Source organism: Mugil cephalus, chromosome 14 (assembly GCF_022458985.1).
Source record: "Mugil cephalus isolate CIBA_MC_2020 chromosome 14, CIBA_Mcephalus_1.1, whole genome shotgun sequence".
NCBI lineage: Eukaryota > Metazoa > Chordata > Actinopteri > Mugiliformes > Mugilidae > Mugil > Mugil cephalus.
The window spans coordinates 12,030,650-12,054,751 of NC_061783.1; the positions used below are offsets into that span (position 1 = coordinate 12,030,650).

General features: G+C 46.3%; 1 protein-coding gene across 4 annotated transcripts in view; it reads right to left on the bottom strand.

The window, feature by feature from the left end:
* Positions 1-21,514, bottom strand: part of runx1t1 (RUNX1 partner transcriptional co-repressor 1) — a 55,139-nt gene extending 33,625 nt beyond the window's left edge. For all 4 annotated transcript variants that reach the window (XM_047604826.1, XM_047604824.1, XM_047604825.1 and 1 more), the window contains exon 1: positions 20,898-21,514. In XM_047604826.1, coding sequence (XP_047460782.1) covers positions 20,898-20,925 — 28 coding nt within the window. In that variant the 5' untranslated portion in view covers positions 20,926-21,514. The remainder of the gene's footprint in view (positions 1-20,897) is intronic.
* Between the last annotated feature and the right edge of the window lie 2,588 nt (positions 21,515-24,102).

Consider the following 24,102-nt stretch of genomic DNA (forward strand, 5'->3'; position numbering starts at 1 on the left):
TTATGGCATGTGAAATATAAAGTCCAGCAACACTCCTGCGTCCCCAAAGCCCACACACAGACATATGAATTCCTGCGCATGTGCTACATAGAGACGCTGCACTAATACCGTCTTTTATCCTCGGCTGCTATTCCATTCCGCGCGCTACGTTTCTGCTTGTTTTCCGCGCGCACAGGACGAAAAAACATCAAGGCGTTCAGCTGGAAAGCCTCCAGTGCTGGCAGCCCGCCAGCACAGGCCTATAGATCATTGTGATCATAGCAGTGTGTTAAGACACATCACTGTTTAGTGATTTGACAATGAAATTAAGACATGAAAGCTCTTGCTGGAACAATGGAATCAACACAATTAATTATAATGCGGCTGCGTACAGTGGAAAGCCTTTAAAACGCTCAAGGTGCGATGTGAATTCTTGAGACGGCCTGGCTAACGCCGTCTCATGCCTCGGCCCTTCTGCGGCCGTAGATTCGTGAAGTCCCGCACGACAAAAACGGGACGTTGCGTTTTCATGCGGGGTCAAAGGGCACTCTCCTAGCATCAGACAAAGACAGGAGAAACTTTACCAGCGGAATAAGTCGGCAGATAGACAGTATGATAGTCAGTCAATGAGCTTAGGCGGCTGGCAGCAGGTACTCTCGCCCCGGTACATAGGGGAAAGCATGGTGGCTGGCAGTGCCAACTGTGCACAGGGTAGTCGTGCCAACTCCACCAGCCTTGCACTGTCTGTTTGCCAGTACCATCTGGGAAGAACAGCTCTGCGCACATACAGTACCTCTCCTCAGCTCAGAGGGCACAGACACACACACATGCATGGATGCACACAAGAAAGCAAGGGCAGACGCGCACCCCGCATACATGCGGCACGCGCGAATGTATGCGCGAAACGGACGCGCACGCCGCGTACGCCGCGCACGTACGCACGCACGGAGGCGCACTCACGCACAGCCGGCCACTGACAGCTCACCATCTGTGCGCTGCCTCTGACTTCTCCCTCTGCTTCGTTCTCTGCCCTTGTTTTTGCTTTCATAAACGCTCGCTCCCTTTCCTCCTTTCCTCGCCTCCTCTCGCCACGTCTCATCTCACCGGGCGAATTTCGGAGCCAAGGATCCCTCCGTTATGTCACGACCACCTGCGCATTGACACTTAACATGTATTTTTTATATCACGTCATATAAGATTAAGTCGTGTCATTGCTTGACAGGTCTTTTTCAGGTTACCTGGGATTGAACAAGACAAGACAGCCCAGGGAGATACAGATGAGATGAGGGACCATGGGAAATGTTCTTAAGTAGTTTAACGATACCGAAACACATGTGCATGCAATAAATATAGGCTCGGTCATGCACACATGAGACAAACCAACCATGAATGCGTCCGCAAGACCTATAAAACCGAGGAAATGTGAAAAATATGGAACAAATGAAGTGAATGCAAGGTAGTGAGACCTGACCTGCAGTTTGATAAAAGGTAAGAGGCGAGGGGAGGAGAGGAGATAGGGTATGAGTGTACAACTGTGGAATTCACATCAAAGAAAAAGCTAAAGCAGGTCAGTGTCTTCACAGTTTTTCCTCGAGTGAAGCTCACTCTCATATGTTTCCCATTTAAACCTCCCGAAACACACGGCCTGGAAACGAGGGCCAAGGAAAGACACGAGTCGTGTAAGCACACACGTGATTCGGGCAATTAGCTCATTTATTGAACATACTGTTGTATTGAAAAATAAAAAAATAAAAATCTGTATACTTTTCCAGATGCTGCCCCGTTCATCTGAATACTTTTAGTTCTGCATCACCGTTTAACATCTCGAGTTTCGGAAGCCGTTCCTTTTTTTTTTTTTCCCCTCTTCTGCAACACAACAGCTGCAAATTTTCAGTCGCACATCTCTTTTTATTGCATGTGTTCAATTTATTTCTTTCCCTCTCGCTGGCCACCTCTACCTGCGATAACTGATTGCTTCTTCCACCATCTATCCTTATCCTACCTCTTCCTCCCTACTCACTCTCTTCCCCCTCGACCCCCCCTACCCCTCCACCCCCCACCCTACTCCCTCTGGCAACTGCATCACACCATCAGAAAGATCTATGACTGAATGCTATTTCACTCCTATTATTCTGACTCTCCACTCTCCTTTTTTTTTTTTTTAAATTCAGTGTGGCTCCCTCTTCCTTGCGCTCCCTTCTTCTTACAACTTCCAACCATTTTCACCTATCGCTGCTCTCCTATCAGCCCCCAACCCTAACCAAGAAAAAAAAAAAAACTAACTCCACAAGCTCTGGAAGATGTAGCCTCATTACAAACAAGGAAAATCCATTTGGAGCAGCCTTCTGCTGCTTCTCCGACCCCCTCTGAACTCTCTCGAGTACAAATGGCCCACATCTCCCCTCGTCTCTCCTCTCCCTCTTGGATTCCACCTCTCTCTCTAATTATTTCTCTGTCTCATACGTTTCTTGGACCGCAAACTGCTCTGTGTCACCTTCGTCTTCGCTCACTGTGTTCGCAACCGTCACGTTACTAATTTATTTATGAAAGAAAAAAAACCTTCTGTTGTTTCATGCCCATCTGATGGAAGCAAAAGGTCTTTGCTAGTAGATATGTTTGATGGTGTGCAGCCTCTGCAAACAGCTGTCTCCTTGGATACGTCACTCATACGAACAGTAAAACTGAACTACAACAATGACATGAATGGCATGAATGTGGTCGTGTGAATAGGTGCAAAGACTCCATGTGACCCAAAGAAATGGTAAAGAAACTTGTTGCAGCTTAGGAGGAGGTTTGCCTTGAAAGAGGTCTACACACTACACATAGTAATTTCATCCATTCATAACATAAAAATAATGATTACAGTGAGGTTTAACATTGATTTACTGCACAAGTCATTTATTTGACACCTGAGGCAGATGTCAGGGTTCAAACACAGCAGCAATGCTATGCTAAAATCTAAAAAAAAAAAAGAAACTGTATGAATTTTCATCAGTGTTGTGTGTGGCTAATGTATCCTGCATCCGTAGGAAGCATTCATCATTTTTGTTTAGTGACCTCAAACTTATAGTGTGGGTCCATTCAGTTAAACTAATGGACGGATCGATATTCTCAGCAGTGGGCTCTGCAGTTGGAAAATGAATCACTGCACCACTTCCTGTCATTTTCTCCGTTCCATCTTCCTCATTTCTTCTCTCCGCATCCCTCTTCCTCCACCACGGCTCCCATTTCTCTTTCCCCTCTCTCTATCTCTCTGTCTTTTAAAAGCTCCTCGTTCCTCCCTCTCGGGTCTCGCTCTCTCTCCCCTTCTCTCTCTCTCTCACTCTCTCACTCTCTCCTTCTGCTCCGCCATCATCACAACATCTGATTAACATATGTCTGAGCTTTCACTCCCTGTCAGCTCACAGGCATCCGCACACATGCGAACCCACACACAGGCGCACGCGTTCACAGAATCTCACGCACCGTGTCTCGGGTTCAGGAGTGTAAAAGATAAAAAAAATAAAATAAATAAATAAATAAAAAGGCACCACTTTGGTTCCCCCTGATCTTCGCTTTAACTGCATTTACATCCCTTCCTGTGAGGATGAGAGGCAAAGCATCGCAACGTTACTGCAAAACAATAAGCCTCGAGTTCCCCAGTGAGCCGCTTAAAATGCCAGTAATGGAGGAGAAGGAGGGAAGAAATATAATGAGACACAAAGAGAGGAGATGGAGACAGATGAGGGAGAGAATGTATAGAGTGCGTGTGGTGATGAGCGGCAACAACAGCTCCCCTGGCTCCCCCTTAAACTTGTAGCCCCTGAAACGACTCACATTCACATGAACACGGTTTCGCTCTTTAAGCTCATATTTCCTTTTATAAGCAGACACTGATACGACGGATTCAGTTCATTCACTAAACATATCCAGTAATCAGAGATCTGTTATCGATTATTTGTCAAGAGTGGTGCCAAGAAGACCTGTCCTGTTACCCAGCCCATGCCATTCACAGTTTGTTTTTTTATCTGATAAGGCTTTATTGGCTCACTGGACCAACGAAGGATTCTCTAAAATCTTTTCAAACCACTTGTTCCTCGCTCCCCTGTCCCAGATTGCCTGGAAGCAATTCCCACTTTCACCATCTCATCCACAACAAAAACATGTAATAACAGCAACAGCGTCGGCATCCAAACAAATACTTAAGCGAGAGGCTTGCCAAAACACATAATCCGACTGACAGCTACAAAAGCGTTAGCAGAGCTCCGCAGCCAAATAGCGCTGATTGTTTGCATTGGTCTGCATTTTGTAATGCCTATAATTTCCCCGGTTTGTTATAATGGCATTCCCTGCCATTTGAACACTTTTGTAAAAAAGGGACAAATACGTTTGGAGGCGAAACGCAACTACCAGATTTTTACAGCTGTACAGGACACGAGACGTGCTGAGTTAAATTACTCTCTCTGTGTGCGAGTGTGTCTGTGAATGAGCGTCGCGAGCACACTTTATGCAAGAATTAAACAAGTCGGGTTTTGGAGAAGCTGCAGCGCCGTGGCCTTAAGTGAGCTTGCATGCGCCTCCCTCTTTCCGTCTCCCCCGCTACCTACCTACCAGCAACCCCCCCTCGATTCAGGCCACCCCTTTCTCAGTATATGAGTTAATATATGGGCTTAAATTCAAAACAGGCAAATAAAAGGCTTCCGTCATACAGGCGCGTTAACAAACTGAATGGCCGCACGGTGGCTGATGAAGAGAAAACGTTTAGCTAAGTGGATTTCAATGGAGCGTCAAGGCTGTTTTGTGTGGGACGGAGCCATCCTGTGTGGATCTGTGTGCGGGGAGGGGGGGGGGGGGTTGGCTGCAAGAAAGGGTGGGAGTGACTTTTTTGTGGAAGACTTGGTAAACTCAATAGGGCTTTGGAGGGCCAACTCAATGATGAGTCAATGAGGTGCACTTGAATAGCGGGGGTGATGGAGTGAGACACACACACACACAAAATGCTCTCTTTGTCACGTGCACGCACACGCACACACACACTGAGGTCCCACGGGACATCTTCCGGCCACTCGACATGTGCAGGTTTAATGGCACAGAGCGATACGTGTGAGAGAAAACAGTGAAGGGAGAGCAAGAATTAGCCATGGAGGTGCCAGAGCATGTAAATAACAGGGCTGCGTTTGGACTGTCATGGCAGTTACACCATGTCTCCGCGCACGCCCAGCAGACATGTCTGCCTCCATCCTGCTGCTCCCTCTCTCCTGTCTTGGTTTCACACTAACCCCTGCTCGCTGCTGTCCAAATGTGATGAGCGTCCGCGTGTGTGTGTGTGTGTGCGTGCACAGCCTGCAGAATACACAGAACCTCACACAGTTTACACCCCAGTGGAGACCATTAGTGATTCTCTACCAGACACACAGGGAAGACACAGTCTGAGGGAGACGCAGGCAAAGGGGAGAACACTGCGGAGGAGAGGGGGAAGGGATGGAGACGGAGGGGATCAACAGAGAAAAAGATGAGAGAAAGAGACAGTCATTGAAAGGCTGGCACAGTGATGCACATACTCAGATGGAAAGATAAATGAGGAGATCATCTGGCAGCGCTACATAATACTGAGAGAAAGGGAAAGGGAACATCAGGGCAAAACGTCAGAACTCTTCCTCCGTGCGACCGACCAAAGATGGCCTCAGCTTGAGTGCAATCTGATGTAACTTGCCAGAAACAGCCTCGGTGCTGCATATCAAACACGGTCGAACCCAAGTCATCAAACTGGAGATGGAGGATATGTGAAAGCCGTCCAAAACGCGTCACGCTCCAAGGCGGCCGGTCATCCGACCAACTCCATGCCCACGCGGGTCGTTAATTAAGGGCAAGTCAACAGGCGCGCGTCACTTCAGAGGATGGAGAGAGGAGAGGGGACAAAAACTGAGCAACCTGCGGGGGGAAAAAAAAGCAGGTCGAGTGGAGGGAAGGGGAAAGGAGGAGGTGGTTGAAAGAGACGCGAAGGAGGAGAGGAGGAAAGAAGGTGACCAGCTTGTCTGGAAGAAGTGCAGTGGGCCACAACAGGCGCTCCAGTGGGCTGCACTCAACTGCACTCTGCCTCCTGGTCACACATTACCTCTGAGAGTGTGTGTGTGTGTGCACCGTGGCTGCATGTGAACAACAACAACTCTGGAGGTTACATATGGGCTTAGCCTTTGTGAAAAAAAAAAGAGGAGAGGGAGCTGCAGAAAGAAAGGCGATGTAGTCGAAAAGGTGCAATCAGCAGAGACAGAGAAAGAAGAAAAAAAAAAAAACGAGCAAGAGACTCCCCGTGTGTGCGGCAGGTCCCCAGCCATCTGGACAGTCTCCTCCCTCCCTCCCTCCCTCCCTCCCGCACCACCGCCGCCCCCCATGTTCTACCCCCCCTCTTTTTCTTCCTCTCCTCTCCTCTCCTCTGCCGACTGGTGTGCTATTCATGGCGGACGCATTTCACCTTTCAGAGTGTTACGCCCGCTCGCCACAATACATGCTAATGAGGTAGAACAAATGACTTTTTTTGCTGCGGGCGCATGAATGTGTGCGGGCCTGTGTGTGTGTGTGTGAGAGAGAGAGAGTGAGGGGGCGCATGCACGGGTGGCTGGATTCTTCCAATCTCAGCTGCTCATTTCCAAACCACTGTCGTAGAAGAGTTGTTAACGGTTACAAAGAAGGCACGTCCCGAGAGCACAAAATAGCTCCGGATTACGGACGCGTGATCTGAGGCTGCCGCGCACATCAGCTCTCCAGTGCGTGCAATAGAGTGGGGGCAATTTAAATTGCGCCTACCGCCGTGTCTCGAGGACCTATAGCAAATAAACCGCACAGAGCACAAAAGGACACTGCCCCATTTCATTTCGGCGTGGGCAACCTCCGCCGGTCCTATAAATCCCCGCACCTTCTATTTATCCAGCACTGAGTGACTTGGCCCAGTTCCAATCTGATCTGCTCGCCGATGATAAAGTGGAGACGGAGGGGAGAGAGGGGAGAGCGCGCATTTTACAGTTCCCTCTAACACAGATGACACGAGATGAATGGGGCGCTTGATTTGTCGCAACAGTACACAAGACGCCACAACTGACACCGGCAAGAGAAGTGGTGACAGGGAGAAAAAGAAAAAGGAGAAAAAAAACAAAAAAAAAAACAAGACGGCAAGAAAAGGGAGTGCCGGGGTGTTGAAGGATTGAGGAGAAATACGCTGTAGGAGCAGGAGAGAGAATAAAGGAGAGCAGAGAGGAGGCTTTTGAAAAGAATAAATGAGAACAAGAAAACGAGCGCAAGGAAAAATGTGTAACAATACAGACAGAATGACATCCAGTTTGTCAGAATCAAGTTTCCTTCAAGTCTCTCTTTGAGATGCTATTCTCGTCCCTGCGTATCAGTAGGTGGCGCTAACGATACATCTGTACACCTGCCAAGTCTCTCTCCTTCCCCTTCTTCTCCCCCACCACCACCACCACCGCCACCCCCTCTCTCCCTCTCCATAGTGAATCATTGTGACAGTCTGGCTTGGCAGTCATAATTAACCGAGTGCACTAGCTAAGGTAGCACTCCGTGCAACACGCCACACTGAGCCAAGCACAGAGTGGGCTGCTCACACCGAGAGGCGCCACCGGGCATGATGGTCGTGGCTGTTAGTGAGTGATGAATAATGTGCGCGTCCCTTTCGAAACCGGAGACTGTGCGCAGCGATCTGAAGCACAAATGCTTAATTGTGTGTCTCGGTTCTGTCATAAGGCGTGGGCGTAGCTTCAGTTGCCTTTAAGGGACGAGACAGGACGTTTTCGAGGCGACCTCGAGGAACACCAGCGTGGGCATTCCTGCTCGGTGTCTGATTAAGTTGTTATCTGGCAATAAGTTGGCAAAAGATTCTCCAAAGTGCTGCTGTCCATCTGCTAATTTTTAACAGTATAAGAGAATTCTACTGCAGTGGTTTATTAAAAAGTATTTTAACACGTATTTATCTCTTTAATAGCGTCAGAAATAACTAGATTCATGAGCAAATGTACCTGCTTTTCACTCTAACTGTTCCCTGTGGGTCTCTCTTCCACTAAATCCTGACCCAAAATAAGGCATTCACTTCTGAGCTGCATCATTTTTAAATGTACAACATTGATATTTCCTGCAACAGTTGTGGAACAAATTGTGTTATTAAGTTATTCTAACACCCAAGGCATCCAATTAAACTACCCAAATCCCCTTATCAAAGCCGTCCTCCCAAAATGAGGGAAGCGACTTACATGGATGTGACCGTTTCCACAAAAAAAAAACAGCCCTAAAATCAGTTTCACAGTTGTTGTGCACGACTAATGGAAATGGTGCCACAGTTCCTTTAACTAGTACAGCAACAGGAACCAGGCCATTCCTGGCTCCGCTCCCGGCCCCTGGGGCCCAGGGCCCAGCCCAACGCACCACACAATGGGTCGGCAGAATGAGAGGAACCGCCGGCCTTTCAGAGATAGCCGCGCTGGTCAGGAACCAGAAAGGGAACCAGAAGGAACGTGGAAGAGGGGGGGAGAGGATGGGCGCTCAGAGGATGGGATCCCAGGCAGCTAGGCAGAGAAGGGTGGGGATGGCTGGCTGGTCGGGGTCAGGATGTGTGCGAAGGGGGCAGTGTTTGTGTCTGCGTGGAAGAGAGCATTCAGCTGTTCGGATGAATGTCTTGTTCCCAGGGCTAAAACATGTTCCAACTTGTACACACGGCAGCACACGAACATGATAGAGTCATTCTCTAGTCCTCTGTCTCCGGGGCCAGGATGTTTTCGCTTGTTTTCAGGTAATTAAAGCTGGAGCAGTAGCGATGGTGGGCGGATGAAGGATTGTTGATGGAGGAGGGAAGCAGGATTACCAGCGGACTTGGACCTGACCCCACTGTCCTGGCTCCTGCCCTGGGTAAGCGTACTGTTCTATCTGGCTTCCTCAGACGCCGCCTGGGGCATCAAACGGCGAGTGAGACCAGAATAGCGGTAGTCTCTGAACTTAATGATGTGAGCCGGCCACGCAGACAAACTGAAAGAAGTGGATTACACAAGAGCGAGAGATGTCAGAATGTGGCTTTGGTCCTACTCCTGACCAGACCTGCTCCTGGCTCTGTTTTTTGGGGGGTCTTCAGTGAAACACACACACATACACGTACACACACACACACACGGTGCCCACTGTTTCCATGACAACAAGTGCAGCAGATATGCTCTCCCAACTATCAAAGGACACGCGCACAAATGACACATATGCACATGCAAATACACACATGCAGCGCAGAGATAGGTGAATGCTAAAGTGCTTTTTTAAGCATTTCTGAGGTGGCTGTCATTGCCGCAGACTGACAGAGAAAGAAAAGAGACAATGGCAGGCAGCAGAAAGGAAAGGGAGAATAAAGGTCAAGAACGCAGGAGACTGCTATGACTGCTGAACCTTACAAATACATTTAATACTTTTTTTTTTTTTTTTTTTTGCACAGAAAGATTTGTCAGAGAGATTGTGTTACCGCCAGCGAACATTACAGTGACCAATAACTCTTTCAACTCGCATACAGTTGCGTTCAAAATAATAGCAGTGTGTTTAAAAAAGCGAGTAAAGCTCAAAATCCTTATAATACCTTTTGTTTCCATGAATACCAGTCCATTGGGAACATTGCACATTCTGTCCCAAATCAAAACGTGAAGAAATATTTATCAAATTTGTTACTACTTAACAGAAAGTGACGAAAAAGCAAAAAAAAAAGAAATATTAGGCTGTTCAAAAAACTAGCAGTATCTGCATTTGCCTGTACAAACTCATACATTTAGTATGAACCATTAAACTATTTATCTGTATAACCATTGTTTCTGAGGACAACTTCAGATCCAGGACCATTTGGCTACATTCCACAATTCCTCCCTATGTCTTGGTTTTTCCTCAGAAGTAGCACCCCACAAGTTTTGTGTCGGATTAAAGTCTGGGGGATCGGGCTAGACACTCTATAACATTTATCTTGCTGGTTTGGAACTACGACGCTGGACCTTTTCTGCATTGTCTGGTGTTGTTGTTTTATTGATCCACGGGCATTTCCATGAATATAGGCCCCAACCCATAGTAGAAGAAACATCCCTATATCATGATGCTTGCACCACCATGCTTCACAGTGAACTGTGACTTGATTTCTGTTTTTTGGTGGGTCATCTGACAAACTGTCTGCTGCCTCTGGACCCAAAAAGAACAATTTTGCTTTCATCAGTCCCCAGATTTCACCATTGCTCTTTAGGCCAGTCAATGTGTGTTTTTTGGTAAATTGTAACCTCGGTTTTGCAACAGTGGGAGTTTCAGTGTCGATAGCTTGGCTTCACATTGGCGTCCTCTAATTGTTGCAGTACTTACAGGTAACTTTAGACCGTCTTTGATCTCCTGGAGGTGGTGTCATCGGCCAAGTCTTGGCCATTTTGGTTAAACTTTGATCCATTCAAATGGTAGTTTCATCCATGTCTTTGTGTTTTGGTTGCCATTTTAAAGCATGTGAGCGCATTTAAGCTTAGCAGCCTATCGTTTTCTACACTTCTTTACATATTTTCTCCCCTTAATCAACTTTTTAATCAAATATTTTTGCAATTCTTCTGAGGAATGTCTTGAATGACTCATTTTCCTCAGATTTTCTGAGTAACAGCACAATGCTTCATCATTAAATAAGGGCCACCTGTTTGACACCTGTTTCCTTACAGATACTGTTACATTGAACCCAGCTTTATCAACTATTTTATTTCAAGCCCAACAGAAAAAAATACCAGAATCTTTTCAGTAGCATATGTTTTTTGGCTGTCTCACCCTGAACCAAAGTCACCATGCATCCAGCTGGTAAAATTTAACAGTGCGTTCTTGATTCTTCCTCCAGCACAAGTACTCCATAACTGCTGTTCTCAGACACTCAGGAGAATGAGAGAGACAAAGAGTCCTAAATCAAAACCACTCAGCGGCCTCAGAACTGATGGTTTTGAAAAGACTGAGGGATGTTAGAGGGTGTATGAGCATGTCTACGTTTATCTGTGCCCCTCAGTGCGTTGGTTACGGTCACATCTGAAGTGCTGAAAAACCACTTCCGTGTTGTAAAATTTGGCTTTTAGAAAATCTTTTTTAATTTTTCGTAAAACTTTAGCTTTCGTACAGAGTCAAATCCATATCCCAAATTCTTCCAATTTGCAGGGTGTGAATGAAAATACGGCTTTCAAACGAGACAAAGCAGTAAATTCGAGATGTTTTGTCCTTGCTCTCTGAAAAACAAGGTGTTCTTTCAGCTGCTGGCTAACGTCACATTTTACAAGAGTTCCTCCACATACTACTGAAAACAGCATTTTTACCAACCTCGTAATCCGGTTGCACTATAATTTTCTATTACAGTGGAGGAGCTATATATAGTGCATACTGTGGCTCACATGTAGCTGTGGTTAAGACTTGCTGTGTGAACTCCTTGACAGGGACTAGTTAAATATAGGTTGACTGAATTCATATGTTATTTTTTTCCCCCCGAATGGTGAAAATGCTCGTAGCATGGAGGCCGTTAAGCGTTACTGGCTGTCTAACAGAAGAAAAGAAAAAAGAGAAAAAAGTCAGATCTCAAAAACACACACTGGAGGTCTAAAAGCAGAAGCTTGTACCCGCGGCTCAGCAATTTGGAAACTCGTAAAGTTATTTAACATGGTATATGAGGTATTTCTCTCTGTCTCTCGGCTGTCTGTCGCTATGTTTGTCTCCCTCGACTCTGCGGCTCCTGGCATCGCTCTCCAGCCGCTTCGGGTCACTCACTCAATGTGTCCCACTCAGTTTTCCCACTCCCTCCATTTTCAGGGTCTTGTTCTCCAACTGGCACACTCCAACAGGCTGACATCAGAGCCGCAAACATACAGATCTCGCTCGCCCCTTCTAATAATGTGGTTTGCAATCTTCAATGCCATCATTTTTGGACGGTTTCCACTGGTCTCGACGAGCCCTGCTGAAGAGTCAGCGCCCTCAACAAACTGAAGTTCAGTCCAGGATAATGACATCAAATGAATCTCAGATCCTTAATATCTAATACTAGATCAGAGTCTTTACTTCACATCTAAATCTCAGTAAAGTAGATTTCTGGCAATGACTTTGGCACAGGCTGCACCTTGTTTCCCCTCGTGATGGATATCTTCTTCCATGTCACCTTGCTACACTTGTCCCCATTCACCTTTCTCTCCGCCCAATCTCTATTTCGGCTCCCCACCCCTTTTTGTAATCACAATCTAATCCTTTCCGGTCAATTCCCCATGAAGATACCACCCGCCCCTAACAACAACACACAAACGCACCAAGCAAACACAGGTCTACAAGACACAAAAGCAGGTCTCTTGGTAACATGGTGGTTGGACCAGAAACCAATTAAGTGTGTTAATTGCATACTGAAACAATTGTAAATATAGAGGATTTCTATGAAAACAGAGATCTGGGAAGTGTTTGTTGGGTAGTTGTGCTAATTTATTAAAGCAAACTGGCTATATTTAGCTACAAGTGTAATCCTTTTCATATGCTAATGCTAAATAAACATGGGCTCGGGATGAACACACACATGTAAGCGTGGGTGCCCTCCACCCTTGATCAGCTGGTGACTTGGATTTGTTATTGCCCTACGAGTCAAAAGCCCGGAGCGGTGCACGACTAATGCATTAGTCTCTTTAGCAGTTAGGGGCATCTGTCACTGTATGGGCACATGTTTTTGTGTGGCTGCATCTCGTAGCCGTGGGCTGTATAGCTGGCAATGAACCAAGGCTTTACTTGCTTAAATGTTTAGAGAAGCCTTTAATTTAGATGTAGTGGTAAAAATGCTACACGCTGTGGTCCTAAAAATGCCGTATTTTTGTATTAACGCTCATTTCGTGAAATTCTAGGAGACTGTGTTGTGTTACAGGAACAACACAGATTTAATGGAACATAATTGGCAGCAACAATGAGCTCAGCGTGCTTTTGTTAAGCAACTAAATGACAAAAAGTAGGACATTTGTATGTGGTGGAATGGGAGCGTGTGTACGTTTAGGCGTACAAGAGATGTTTTGGTGTGTGTGTGTGTGCATGCCATATACAACCACCCCATCAAACGCACATGAAGAATGTTGCACACCAGCTTACATGGCCGGCTCAAAGAACGCTCGGCATGCCTTCATTTTCGATTGACAGCCGTGCCATATGGTTCTGAGCTGCATGTCGCTGTTTGCATATTCAACAACTCGCCGTTTGTGAGCATGTGAGACGCCAATTTGGTGAGCGCACACCTGCGTACTTGCATATACGTGTGTGCACGGGACGCACAGGTCAGGCCTATATGTGTGGCATTGCTACATTTGCAAATATGAAGTTGCAGCTGCATTGCCACACGTGATCCACTCGCACAGCTGTGAATTATTATAATTTAATACCACCAAAGAGGAAATGGCTAATTCATGTCGTAGTATGGCGGCGCTGATAATGTGTTCAGCGAAACGTTTGTGTGCATCCATTCTCCTGCACTCTATCACCCTGAGTAGCAGCTTTATGCTCTTCACTTGAAGATGTGTAACGGAGGTGCAGATGAACACCCAAGGGTACCACTCAAAACGCTTAAGGGGAAGAGGCTTCCCTCTCACTAAAGCATCCTCAGACTAACATCTAGGCAGTAATTTGTCCTCTCACAGGGGAGGCATGAAAACCAGAACCCCAAATTCTTTGCAGTTATGGAAAAAGTGAAGAGTGAACTAAGAAGCCAAAATACTTTATCTCTGCCTCTAACTGAAAGTTATTACATTTTCTGAATGGTATGACTTTCTAATGGTTAGCATATGGGCAAATGTGTGCGCGGAGAGAGAGCAGTAGTTGAGGTTAAGTTAATAGCACAAGCAGAGGGGGAACTGGGAACCCTTGGGTTATAAAGGATACTTGTTTCCCTGCCGCACCGAAAACCAGATGTTGATAAAGAGACATAGGGGGAGGAGGGAAGACAGATGGGCAAGAAATTAAAATCACTTGGGCCAAAACATCTTGAAACATCTGCAAAGAAATTTCGGACCTTACAAGGGGAGATGGATTTATGCTCTTTCTCTCTCTGTTGGAGTTTCAGTGCTCCGTGAGAGCCCTTCTCCCTCCTCCGTGCTGCATAGACTCTCCATGTTACCGGGAGTTGCAATCGCTGCAATCTGGAGCTGTTTAACTCTTGGGGAAGAAAAAAAAAAAACTTGGATTCTTCCACAAAATGGCTTTATCACGCAGAGAAGACAAACACATCCGTACGCTGCGGGAGACACGCGAAAACACGCTGTAAATGTCAAGGTGCATCATTGCCATACAGCGTGGACGTCCTGCGCGTGTGAGGCCGAAAGCATAATTCATATAATACATGTAAAGGTGGAGGCTTGTCACCTTGGAGACCCGTCGTCTATGCTGCTATAAAAATGTGCAGCTGAGTGAGGAACGTCCATATGGTGAGACTACGTCAGCGGGGTGGCGGGGGGACGGGACAGATGCTTTGATTACAGGCCTGTCAATCGCGGACCCATAGGAGCAGCTGGGGTCATGAAAGTATATCAGATGACACCACAGATAGATAGATAGATAGATAGATAGATAGATAGATAGATAGATAGATAGATAGATAGATAGATAGATCAAATTTTGTTTAGATAAATGGACCATAATGACTGTTAGCAAACAAACCCTTAGCAGGGTGGCTAGCTATGATTCATGCCATTGAAGGTTGGATGGGAATGAGGGGGCACATGCATCAGAAGTTAAACAAAATAGGGCTTTTACTCGGCCCCATTTCGGGAAAATAGACCAGCTCCTACCATTTCTTTACGTAACCCCCACTGTCCCCTCTGCCACGCTCCCTCTTTCTCTTGCGAACCAATTTCCAAAATGGCCCATCCTCAGAATAATTGACACTCCGCGTTTATCATTTGAGGCACCTGCTGTCGGTTTTGACAACAAGACAATCAGACGGAGCGGATGGCCGTCGTCCCATTGTCCCGTCTCCCTGTTTGTCTGTGACACTAACAGACAACAGCTGGAAGCCCTATCTCCGTGCAATCCCCATCATGCAAGTCAAATTCAACCACAAAAGAAAAGAGCCTCATTATTTGGCTGTAGTGGTGTGATTTTAACCAGCAAGGAGAGGAAACAATGATTTCGTTGTGTCTGCTGATGGAAGATAAAAAGGCTCGGAGCGGGTGGAGAACAGCAGTGTCTGCCGCGCAGTTGTTGACTGTCGTCTTTAATTATGAATATTAAAGAAACACACATTAAATGCTGATGCGTGTTAGCTGTTTGCACTTACTCCCAAATGCACATATTGCCGCAGACGTCCACAATATGTGAGCATTACATGCCCTGTCTCCTAGCCTCGCACTTCCCCACCTCTCCTCTTCCCTCTCTCGACGTAATTGACTGAGCACGTCAATACTCGGAGGGGGAAAGAAAAAAAAAAAAAAAAACACAGGGTCCACTGTCTGCATCTATTGATCCACACGTCTCTCTTTCTCCCTGTCCCTGTCTGCTGATCTTAATTACACTTCTTTTTACCAGGCTTGCCAGGGCTCCACTCCAGCGGCTGCCCTTTTCATAAAGTGGACTGTCCAAATCCATTCATCAAAATTAATGAGCGAGAACAGAGTTTTAAATCAAACATCCAAGTTTATAAGTTGCCACGGTGGTCGTAAATTATGTCCTTTTTTTTTTTTTTTTGGTGGGAAAAAAAAATGTAACAAAAGGAAAAGAAAGGGAATTATTTTCACATGTTCATGTAGGTCACCGTTAACAATGTGGAGTTTTTATGGGGGACGCAACCTCAGTTAAAGGTGATTAAAACTGCTAAAGCGTGACGGGGCTGAGGTGAGGTCTCTCCCTGCCTTCTCTGTCCCTCTTTCTTATCTACTTCCCCTTTCTTTGTGTCTCTCTTTGTCAATTTGTCTGATTTTCTGCCTGTCTGTTTGTTTGTTCTAAGAGCTGCACCCACCCCTCCACCCCTCTGCCTTCCTCGAACACACAAGCGAGGACAAAAAAAAAAAAAAACGACTTTTATGGTCAGGTTTTATGGAGTGGTAGCAAAAGCAAGCCGGTCCATTCTTCAACAATTGTCCTCTCCCCCGAAAAACGAGGGAGACAAAAAGGCTCCTAATCGCACGGTTTCACGGCTCGCACCACCCATCAATCAAACCTGTCTGTGCGTCCTCGCCATCCACGTAACACTTTTCACCTCCCCGACGTCTCCGAAATCTCAAAACAAAAGCCTCCGGAGGCGGCGGCGCGAGCGTTTCCTCCTGCGTGTGCCCGTGCGCACACTTCTCCTCTCCTTTTCGTGGCAAAACACAAAAGACGTGACGGACCCACTTTTCACGTCGCCACTCTTGAATCCCTCTCCCTTCCTTCCGTCTAATCTCTGCGTGTAAATTGGGTGACAGGTGAATATTGAGGAGGCGAGCGATAACGGGTAACATCTTCACTCGGCCACCATTATTGCCGCTCCACATCACTAAGAAATGCCTATTCAATATCATTACCTTTGGCAGAGAGCGCGGATAAACACACTTGTGTGTGTGTGTGTCCTTTTGTATCCATTAGACATACTGTATAGACACCTGCGTGTGTGCACTTGTGTCACACAAATACACACACACACACAATCACATCCAGTGGCTTATCTTTGGGAATAAGAAAAGGGGCTTGTCAGGATGGCACATTGTGTGTGTGTTTGTGTGAGTGTGTGTGTGTGTGTGTGTGTGAGAGAGAGAGAGAGAGAGAGAGAGAGAGAGGGGAAGGCAATGTGCATTAGGGCGATTACAATATCAGCCGACTCCAGATGGAGGCAGGAAAATAAACAGTGGAAGAGAGAGAGCGAAAGAGAGAGCGAGAGGGGACAGACATCATGAGAAGGAGCCTAAGAGAGAGGTTGTGTGTGTGTGTGTGTGTGTTGAGTGTGTGTGTGTGTGTGGCAGTCTGCCTGTGAGCGATACAGTTAGAGAAAGTAAAGTTAATTAGCAACTCAATCCCAGTCTATATACAGAGGACCGAGTGAGCGGTGTTCGCTTTATATTGTCCTGCACACGTCTGTCAGTGTGTTGTATTTGAGCCCAGGAGTGTGGGAGATACAGTCAGCAGCCTTCCCTAAACATCTCAACAACTGCATCTCCCAGCTGTTTGTCTTTAATGGCACCGCCTGTCCAGCTGTCTCTCGTCTCCATCTAAGGAGGGGGGGAGACGTTGGATTTGTTCATAATCGGCAACCAATCTATTATCGGTCTGATTCGATTCCTAAGTGGGCCGAGCCGTAAAGTCCTTGGAACTGCGCCGCCCGACCTATTGGCCTCCTCTTCACTTGCCCTATAAGTCTCATGTTATCTGGAGTAAAAACACGAACAAGGCCAATAAAATCAGTTTGTGGGGCTCACTGTTGACATTAAATAAGCTCCAGTAAAGGCCAACTCACAACTACAATAAAACAAAGACCTCTCGCTTCTGTGAGCACCACACACACACACACACACACACACAGTGGGCCGCAAATGCATTCACAGAAACACACCTACCTGTGAGTCCTTTTTATACCACTGCTGCTCTTTCATGGGTGATGAAATTCAATAAGCAGTGAAGAGAACTGCCCTCACACTGATAACCATCAATGGGCTTATCGATCCACAGCGCCGTGTGTGTGTGTGTGTAAGTGTGTGTGTGTATGAGTGAGCACGCACGCACCACGGTTTCATCTATAATTCTCTCTGGGACTTGGTAACAGACGGCTCTGAATAATCAGGACAGATCTATACATCTTTAAGGAGAGTGCACGGGACGCAGGTTTTACTCTCCGGTTCAGCGGGTGACATTTGACCCCTGACAGCGCTTCTTCACATCTGGGAGAGCTCAGTCTTAACCACTACGTCTATGGACGTACGTCATTAGTGGTGCTTTAAAAATAAATGAGAGGAATGATAAATCTGCTCTCTCCTGAGATGGGCTCCAGAGCCCCCATAGCTAAACCAAAGTCTAAGAGAACCTTCTGACCAAACGCACGCCTTCAAATCGCCTTATCCACAAGTTACACCAGATGAGTAACAATCCAGGTGATCCAGGGAATGATGAGCTTACAGCTGAGCGTGGATGTAGTCCGCCTATTAACTCTGTTGATTCATCATCGCTCATTCACTGCATAGCGAACCTGGCCCCCATCCAAACGTCTGCGTGTCACACTTAAAAGAAGTGCTTTGTAATTACATCACAGCGCCGGAGCCTCAGACGGCTAAAGGGGAAATCTGTGTGTGTGTGTGTGTGTGTGTGTGTGTGTGTGTGTGTGTGTGCGTGTGCGTGTGTGTTTGTAGTCCCTCTGAAATAATACTAATTCATTGTTTGTTGCTGTGATCTAAAAAGCTGTGTTTGGATGCAATACAAACCACTAGAACGCTATTAGCTGTGGTTGACATCAAAAAGAGCTAAAGGAGGAAAAAAATGCAAATAACGAAACCAAAGCGAGTGTCATCTGCACACCACATTGTGTAAGTGTGCGAGGGGACGCGGCACTTTTTGCAGCCTTTCGCTCGTCCAGGCTGCCAACACGGGGGCACGCCACGCGGGTGTGATTTCTGTTTTCTGTGTGTTTGTGTGTGCGCGCGCGTGTGTGAGCGAAGGCGCGAATAAAATGGCTGCCATCGTTTTTTGCAAGGCTGTCCATGTGTGTGAGCAGCGGTCTGATGCATTTGACCCCACAGCCTTGGAGCTGGGAGGGAGGGAGGGAGGGAGGGAGGGGGAAAGAGGAGGGAGAGGGAACAGGTGTGAGGCAGGCTGGTGGCTGGGCAGATGGCCCCTGGAAGTGCTAGCCGATGCTGCAGAGCCTGGACCGCAGAGAGTTAGCGGCTATCGCTAATACGTTTGTGCGGTGCACGGCTGCACAGTCGCATGCGCGCGCACACAAACGCCACGATAACCTGCAAACACCACTTATCATTTACTCGCCCCTCATCGCCGGCATTGTTTACCTTTCATTTACTCCTTCTCTCTCCCTGTCTCTCCCTCTTGCTTTATCTCTGCAAACACACACACTCCAGGTAATGGTCTTTTCAGTCAAGTCACCACTTTAATGAAAGTCCCAGTGGTAAAGGATGGGGAAAAAACAACAACAGATGACACAATAAATGACGCCAGCTTAACCCAGTCGCTTTGTGTGACCGCTGCAGTAAATCAAAATGACAAGCAATGATAATAAATAAAAAGAAATTAAGAGAATGAAAAAATAGGACTTGGATTGGTTCAATTAGTCTCCCATAGATAGGCTACACATGCGTCAAGGCAATAAAAGCATTTTACTGCTGTGTTATCAATGCAACTTGCTCATAAACTATCCCTTTCCTCGGATTTAACTCATCTGATACTGCAGTACTTTTAAATAAAGTTAACAATCACATTCTTGGAAGCCTTGTATGAGACTCTGGCACGCATGAAGTAAAAAAAAAAAATGTCCAAAGCCCTGTGGTTTTCCAGGAGATATTTTCCTCCCTCTCTAATCTGAGCCGTGAGAACAACCGGGCATCGCCATAGGGTTGTGCCATGGCAGCCTCCCTCCCTAACCCGCGTGTCTGCTCTTTTCCCAGCCAGGGTAAAAGATTCCCACAGGAGGAAAATATAGCCCGGAGCCTTTAATTTGAACCCTTAACAGAAAAAGCGGAGAATAGATTCCTTTTTCTGTTTTCAGATTTTTTTTTTTTTATACGCTTTTCTGCCATGTGATGATGACAAAGTCACAGCAGTTGGAGATGGAAACTTCACAAGGGTTTGGAGAGGATGCGTGTGACAGTTGTGTCAGAGCTCCGGAGGATGTTTTCAAATGCAAACTCTGAAATGCAAAGTCTCCAAATGCTTCCCAGGACCCCCCCAAGCAGGGATGAGGAGAGGAGAGGAGAGGAGAGGAGAGGAGAGGAGAGGAGAGGAGAGGAGGCAGGGGCAGACATCCACAAAACAGAGGAATGGCAAAGTTGCTGTATCTGAAATTCTTTGCACCAAAGCAACTGCATTTTTTGTTGTGTGTGTGTGTGTGTGTGTGGACATAATGGTACAATATCAACTTATATTATCAAGAATTATAGAATATTTTGCCAATTGCAGAAGGTGCTGCTGAGCAGTGAAATCATATACGTGATTTTTAAAACATCTTTTACTGTAGTTGTGGGCCCAGTGCTGACAACGCCTCGTTAGAATAACAGTAGCCTGTGTTTTCTGTAGATGGCCAGGACTGAAGGCTGTGGATCACCAAACTCCATCAATAAACTCAAGTTGCCTGTTGCCTGTGAACAACTGTCCATTCTGGGTCCAAGCTTTTTTTATGGAGACAGGGACAGCTGGTGTCAATATTCAGACAAAACGGTCTTTTATCACTTATGGGTTATTCCCCCAAGATACAGTCTTCCAGGAACGATGGAGGGTTAGTGGATTATCTTAACGTCCTTTATGTGGTCGCATTAAATGTATTAAAACAGAAATCTGTGTTAACTGCTCGGCTCATTTTTCCCCATTAGGACGAACCGTGCTTTATCACCACTCATACAATGCACGTTTGTCATCTCGGGTCATTTCTGAGAATAAATATGTCCGTAAATATTCTACCAAAAAACATAGATATAAATAATATTGCGCTAGATTTCTACAAGCCACTCCGTTTTCCGTGGAGCGCCGCGCCGTCTGCTTATTTTACCTTAAAATGCATCAAACAAGGCTACAAATTAAACATGTGCATTTTCTTTACTGAGTCAGACGATGTATATATATATATATATATATATATATATATATATATATATATATATATATATATATATAATTTTGGAGCGCACGCGTCTGTGGGACAAAACACTCCGAGGTGCAATTAGGATAAAAAAAAAAAAAAAAAAAATGTAACCATTATGTGAAGAGAGCAAGAGAGCACTTACACTGAAAAGAGGCAGAAATTCCCACCATGCGGTACGTCGATGTGAGAGGGTTAAATAATTTCCAGTCCTTTTGACTCCGCGCAAGGTCCCCTCGGTGATCCGCCTGTATCGGGAAGACGAAAACTAGAGTCCGGCCAGCTCTCAGCGGCTCTGGCGGTGTACTCCCAGCAGCTCGGAAATGTGGTTGAAACTCCGAAAAAAAAGAAGAAGAAGAAGAAGAAGAAGAAGAAAAAGAAAAAGAGGGGCACCTCGCGGCTTGCAGTAAGTGATCAGTCACTGGGGGTAGTCGGGGTGGGAGAGCCGGGAGTCTTGTAGAAGCGCAGAGGCAAAGAAGGGGGAGATGAGAAAGAGATGCAGAGGGAGGATGCTGTACTGCGCAGGGCACCCGTCTGGTTAATTGTTTTGTTGTTGTTGTTGTTGTTGTTGTTGTTTGTTTGTTTGTTTGTTTTTTCCAGTCTTCGCACAGTCCTCCAATATCCCTTAAGCATCGGGTTCGGTTCCGAAGAATTTGGTTTTTGAATATGAGGAAGATTCACGCACGCACCCTGGGTCTCGGGCTCCGTGTATTCTGCTTCTTCTCCGTTGGCGTGGGGAAGAGGAGTAGCGGCACTCTGCCTCCAGTCGGCGGTGCGCAGTAGAGCCAGGTGGCGATGGGCGGGACCGAGGCTGCTGAGGAGGAGGCGGAGGAGGAGGAGGAGGATGGGGAGGAGGAGGCGGCTGGGCAGCAACCAGCATCTGTGTGTCCTAAAACAGGTTGGAAAATGTAGGGTTAGGTCAAGTGTTTTCTTTCGTACCGGTGGCTCCTGATGCCTTTTTGTGTGGAGGGCTCATAGGGAGATAACCTGAGGTTTTACAATCTGTCTGTTACTCAAGAATTAAGTGTGTTTCAAAACAATATTTACATGCCAACATTTACATTAGAAGCAACATTTGTTGGTGCAATGAATAAATTCTTCCTCGATTATGCTACAGTGAATGCGGGCTAAGCGTTCATTCTCCAATTTTAGGCTTTACCAAAGCTAAAGCTAAAGCAAGTCCGGGTCAGACAAATCAAAGGGAAGTCTTCACATCGCTCATTGGTTTTTATAATGAAACCTTCCCGACCCAACGGTGCATCTCAGCCCTTTTCAGCCCAACCGTTTGCACTTTCAATTTGCATGTAAAACAAAACCGAGTTAGACCGTGATGGGAAAGTTGCCATGAAACCAAAATGCAATAAAAGCAGGCCTACTTCTTCACAGGACGATTTACACACGCAACAAATAACAGATTTCCACTAACTTTACAGACATAGCTCCTGTTTATTTGAGATTTGAGCCCTTTGCACGGAGTCATCAAGCTGAGACCTCTGAAACGTTTTAGGACCTGCTGAAGATTCTCCGAATCCATTTTAAAGCAACTCAGTCTTATTTATGTAGCGTTGTTATGTAACAGTCTCTCTAGAGGCTTTGCAAAACTTGACCTGAAACCCCCAGAGAAAGCATAAAAGGGGGTAGGGGGGCAGGACACTACACAACAACAGTTGATGGGAACATGCCCAAATGTACATTCAAACCTCCAGAAATATTTTATTAATATGTTTATTTATTTAATGTTGTTTTTTTATATATCGGCTGCAGTGGTCCTTGGCCCCTACTTTGAGAACTACTTGCAAAAACACAGAAGTGGAGAGTCATGGATTACAACTAGCCGGCTGAATGCTTGAGAAGGTGGTTCACTACGTGTGTGTGTGCAAAGAAAGCAAGACTGCGTGATGCATCTCTGCACTTTACACTCTCTTTCTCTTGCGCACACACACACGGCATCTCTATCTCTCCCTCAGCTGAAAAAGGCATTGGCAGGCTGGCCTCCAGTAACCTAAGGCAAACACTTTCCCCGGACCATCTGGAAACCATCTCGCCCGCAGAGCCAGTGAAAGCACAGAGCAGAAGCTACGTTTACAACTCGGTGATAACAACCGGTCCACTTGAACTGCATGGTTGAACAAGTCACACACCATTGCCTGTTCATAACATCTCATAAAACATTCTATTGTGTTCTTTTCTATTATTTCACAATATTCTGCGAGGCGCGTACTGTACGCTCGCGGGGCCTTTAGGCTGAAGGGGAGTGAGCGCGTGTCTGAGACGTTCCTTTATGACGTGCAGTTTAATGTTGTCATCTCAAACAGTGTGTTTTTATTGACAAACATGAATCCTTCTGAAATATAATCCATCCAGCTTGCGGGTAATCATCTTACCTTGAGTAACATTTACTACCTCTGCCTGCCGTGTATTCAGTGAATTGTTAGTGTACCGTCAACATGGAGCTCATTGTTCCCCCCCGATGCAACCTCTGTGGGGAAAAGATGATGCCATTAATGGCAATTGTTTGCAACAGCGCCATTGTGCATTTCTGTATTTCTCATCTTTCCCTCCCTGTTTCCCTGCCTCTCACCTCTCATGGAGGATCTCCAGCTATAGGTTACACTATGTTATACAGTATGGCCACATACATACAGCCTACGGCACTCGGACTCTACTTGCATTCCGTTGGCCTAATGGCATAATTGCCTAAGTCGTATTTGAACATTTTCAGAAAACAGGAAAAAAAACATAATTTTTAGCAAGCACGTTGGTATTTTTATTGATATTGTAACAGTAAGTCAAAAAATGACTTAGGCAATTATGCTATTAGTCTAACGATTTTCCTGCCTGGGTGCTTTTGTCGGCCTCTGACAAAGGCAACGGGCTACGGGACATCTGATGGGACGTGTGAATAGACATCCCGAGAGTAGGTGAGGAATGAGAAGGGAAGGAAGACGTAACACAACAATAAGAAGAGAGGAAAAGAAAATGAGACACAATTCACGATGAGGCGAAGGAAGAATGGAGGCGAGGCACATTTATGAGGAGGGGAAAAAAGTGACACGCGAAAGGCACGGATAGGTGCAGGAGGAACGCGCCGAGTGAGCAACCTAATGTGGTCAGAGAAACCCGCAGAGCCGCGAGGATGCCGTCACTCCTCGCCTATTTGTGTCCTCCGGTTTGCTCCCGGAGAGCAAGTTCTCTCATGACAATCACAGCGAAACATCTTGACAGCCGGAGGCACAAGGATAGGCGTTGAGGAAACCTGCAAGGGAAAAGAGAACAGGGCAATGATCCGTTTATGCGTGTGTGTGTGTGTCCTGTGATAATGGTGTGTGAGAGCAGGAAACACACAGTGC